The 4,426-nt window shown below is 35.9% G+C and overlaps 1 protein-coding gene across 1 annotated transcript in view; it reads left to right on the top strand.

The window, feature by feature from the left end:
• Positions 1–2,465, top strand: part of LOC108685657 — a 9,752-nt gene extending 7,287 nt beyond the window's left edge. Inside the window, exons 2-3 of the mRNA XM_018190550.1 lie at positions 615–776; positions 2,047–2,465. Of these exons, the coding sequence (XP_018046039.1) occupies positions 615–776; positions 2,047–2,312 (428 nt within the window). The 3' untranslated portion in view covers positions 2,313–2,465. The remainder of the gene's footprint in view (positions 1–614; positions 777–2,046) is intronic.
• Positions 2,466–4,426: the final 1,961 nt, after the last annotated feature.

Raw genomic sequence — 4,426 nt, 5'->3', positions numbered from 1 at the left:
ATATATATATATATTTTTTTTGTATTCGATGATAGATTGAAGAATAATATAGCATAGGATCTGGAAATCTTTTCTATGGGAGTGCAATCGTCTAATTTTATATCCGGCAGAAAAAAATTCGGTTTCTTCGTATCGAACTACGAGACAGCTGAGTGAAGGTCTTCGCGTGTCTCGGCTGACTGTTCGATATCAGCTGGCGCCGTATCAGCCTGATTTCCGTGAGATTCCTATCGAGCGCGCGTTATTACGTCACAGAAAGGCAAAACGTGAATCAGACCTTTTCCCGATTAATCCTCATCGCGGGTAACGTTAGTTGAATTTGTCGAGAAATCACAAGTTTCTCTAAAATACGAGCCACTAAAATATTCATAAAATACAAAGGAAAAGAAAGAATTTTAACCGGTTGCACGAAATGTTCATCGTAATCTCTCGTATAAATGTATAAGATCAATTGCCACTGTTTAAATCGCAAAAATATCACAGAAAATCTTAGAAATATCTAGCTATTTCGAGATTTAGGAGAGAAACAATTTTATTCGATCTTATAATAATTTTTGGCAAATCCGACTGCAAATGCAAATGCATGATGATCGATTTTTTTTTTGTTATTTCAGGTGAAGCGATAATATGTTACCAATGCAACAGCGAGTACGATCCCAGATGTGGCGATCCATTCGATTCGTACACTTTGGGGACTGTAAACTGCAGCTTTCAACCTCGTCTGGAGCATCTCAGTCACTTGGAGCCTACCCTTTGCCGAAAAATCAGTCAAAAAGGTGAAGTCTCTATTTGCTTCTACAAACGCAAGTTAAACTTCACCTAACAGAAATTCTGAAAGCTTTATATTTATTTAAAATAATCATTATTTATCAATTTTCACTTTAATTTAACTTCACATTTATTATTATCATTTCTTAAATAACAGCTGTAATGATTTACTGCATATTAAAAAAATTATTATTTATTAAACATCGTTTATATCAATTATACAAGTTAGGCATGCTTTCCGCAACTCACAAATATCATCCTATATCTCATATACATTTTATAAATAATGCGATACTATTGCAATAATGTCATTTCAATGGGCAACGTTATGATAAAGGCATTAATGCGATTGGATTAATTATGAGGAATTGAATTATTTATGAGCATTTTCATTCGAAAGCTATCGATTCTGAATTAATCAAAGAATCCATTGAGCCATCAATGAAGTTCGAAACATGAATAACCGCGCGTTTAACTCAAGAATGATTTTCTAATTTTTCAACATAAACTATTATCTGAGATGATTTTTATAACTTCACTTAAAAGTCATTATTATTAATGACATATTATATATTATATATTATATTGATTGCCCTACAATTTTATTTGTAAAATAATCAAAAATAATCAATAATACACAATATATGTAGTATTTGAGAACTCTAAGATTATTATACATATCCAAGTAACACGCAATGTCACAGTGATGTTAAATTGACATAAAATTCAATGAAACTTTCATCAAGTTTCAATCAAAGTGACGTATGTATCTCGATCTTATTGCGACAATTGAGTGTTATTTGAATAGATTCAATATTTATTTTCTTAAAAAGTAAAGTGAAATCACTTTTAGGATCTCTTTCATCAACTCCGATTAATCGATGGCTAACTCAATCATCATTTCGATTATCAATGTGAGAATTAAACATAATTTGTCTCAGAAGAGGAAAAGAAAGGAGATTTGTTGTGATACATTAAACTGTTGTTGTTTGCGAGTTGATCGTCGATTAATTTAACTAGAAATTGATGAAAGAAGCTTTTACAGAAATCAGTGGATGAAGTTAAAAAAAATACATATAGATTTTCGGATCAAAAGAAATTATCGTGACTGAGCATTTGTTCGCTGTTGGAATATAAAAATCATTCCACAGGTGACTATTCCCGGTTCAAAGATCATATCTATTTTAGATTTAAATTTCATTTAAATAATTCTAGATTCTAAGCAGCGAAAGTAATTTAAAAACAGAGATTTCAACATCGTTCCCGTAACTGTTGCAGTGTACGGTAAAGAGAGGGTCGTTCGCAGCTGCGGTTACATCACGGACGCCGAGAAGGACAATGGCGAGTGCCTTATGAGGACCGGCACCCACGATGTGCGCGCTATATATTGCTCGTGTACCAGTGATCTGTGTAACTCCGTCGAGAGTTTCCACACGCCGTCCCTACTGCCACTGGCATCCCTTCTGACTGCCGTATTGGCGACATCGAGTCTGCTCCTATCGTGCCCGATCGTGCCGTCTCGTATCTCCCTCTCAACAGCCTAATTCTGCCTAGTTGTTCTTCAAATCGTAAACCCTAAAAATCTGAGATTCCATCCCCGGCCCGTCGTCGCGCCGCACGGACCGTTCGTATACCTTGGATTTACTCCTCATTCCGTTATATTGATCGATCAAACGCCAGTCGACCGTTGTTGTCAATTTCCCTACTAGCTACAATTTTCCCGATAAGAAGATTGCGAGATGACGAAAAAATCTTCTTTGTTGGATGGATCATCTGATCTTCAGATAAGGGTTCGATACAGCAAAAATACTTAAGATTTGGATTGATGAGTTTGGAATAATTAGAGATACTTCAATTAAAAGTGATAAGTAGCCTTAGATGCAACGTAGTGATTTTAAAATGAGTTAGAGTAATAAGTGTGATGGATTGTGACGGATAAGTATGAAATAATGGATTGCGAAAGAATGGCTGTATCGTTCGCTGGGGAAAAGTCGTTGTTCTGACTTTAAAGGTCATATTCATAGTCGCGATTCAATTTGAGATCTAATTTGAGCTGAGAATCAGTCTTTCATCAGAAAGACTGAAGAACGCTTCTCAAACAACGATTTAATAAATCTGATTAGTTCAATCTTTAGCACAAATCTAGCCCGCCTGAAATGAGAATTAATCGTGGATCGATCTATGGCATATGAATACGGACCTAAGTCTATCAACAATTATATCGGCTTTCGGCCTAATTAAATAGCGCCAGACAATTAATTAAAGCACATCAATCTTTACGCCAACGAAGGAAACTTCGCACCCAAGCAAATGAATATTGAATTTTTCCTCCACTTGTTTCAAAGCAGCTAGCTACTCGAATTATACAACGAATCCAATGCGTCGCCCCCCCCCCCCTGTATTTCTCGGGATCTCGAGATCGGCTTCTCAACGTGAGATTAAAAAATCTCGATTTCTCGCGCACTTGCATTCACGAGGGCCTTTTTGATAATCGTTCTGAAGGACAAAGAACGACATTCAGCTAACTTCTCGTAGATAACTTCAAATTTTCGCTGCTAATGAAGAGATTTTAGATTTTAATCGACCCCTCGAATGGTATCTTCGGCTGCGAACGGTCCGTAATGTAGCCAGATTAATTAACGTAGCGTAACGGTGATAACTGCCAGATGCGCGAGGGCGACATTTCAGTAGTATACATATCTCTGCGAAGAAAAGAAAAACTAGGAGAAAACATAAAAAAAGATACCACGGCCTCTTTATCTACGCGCATAAAAGAAAAAAAGAATTGATCACCGACGCCTCTCATGTTGCGCTGATATCACGCTTATCGCGCGATTCTCATTCGCGATTCATCGGCTGTGTCGACTTGGCTGTTCAGATAGAGAATTTCCGGATATTTTTTTGCATAGACAAATTAAGAGGAATCGATTAAGGAATCCCTTCTACGATTAGTTCATTTATTATTTAAATTTCTTAAAATTATTAAATATTAAAAAATATTACTTATCACAGTTTTTTCCAGTAACCTTACGCGATCTCTTAAATCTGGAAGGTTTCGTGGTTTAAAAGAAATGGTGAGTTTTTTGCAGAATGCATTCCTATCAATTCCTATCAATTTGTCTATTTTTGTACGACCGAATTTTAACATGCAATAAATGCAATATCGGGATAAAAAAAGAGCGCAGCAGGAGAGATGAACATCTTATGAAAATTTACGATTAGTAATAACAATAAAAAGTAAAATACACGGTAACAAAGTAGCGGCATCGCGATAACACATTTCGCACCTCGCCTGCTACCGCTGAACACATTCGCGTGTCTGTGCATGAGTGTGCCTGTATGTGTGTACGCATTAATTACGATGTACGTATATGCACGCGAAGTAAAAAAAATATATAAAAATATATTTTGTCGTTGAAATAATAAGCCAAATGGAATTGCACGCGAGATTGACAGGCATGCTTATTTTTAGAGGTGCAATGACACGTAGCGTTTGCGAAACGAAACAGGATATAATACGGGACGCGCCCGCGTCGCATCCGTTCAGTATTATTTATCACGTATCATAATTTAATTGTGATATAATTTATGTAACATAAGTTTTTCCGATTAAATTATATATAATATTTGGAAAACTTTTGAGTAAATTATTATTGGT

Source organism: Atta colombica, unplaced genomic scaffold, assembly GCF_001594045.1.
Source record: "Atta colombica isolate Treedump-2 unplaced genomic scaffold, Acol1.0 scaffold155, whole genome shotgun sequence".
Taxonomy (NCBI): domain Eukaryota; kingdom Metazoa; phylum Arthropoda; class Insecta; order Hymenoptera; family Formicidae; genus Atta; species Atta colombica.
This window is presented reverse-complemented; position numbering and strand designations above follow the sequence as displayed.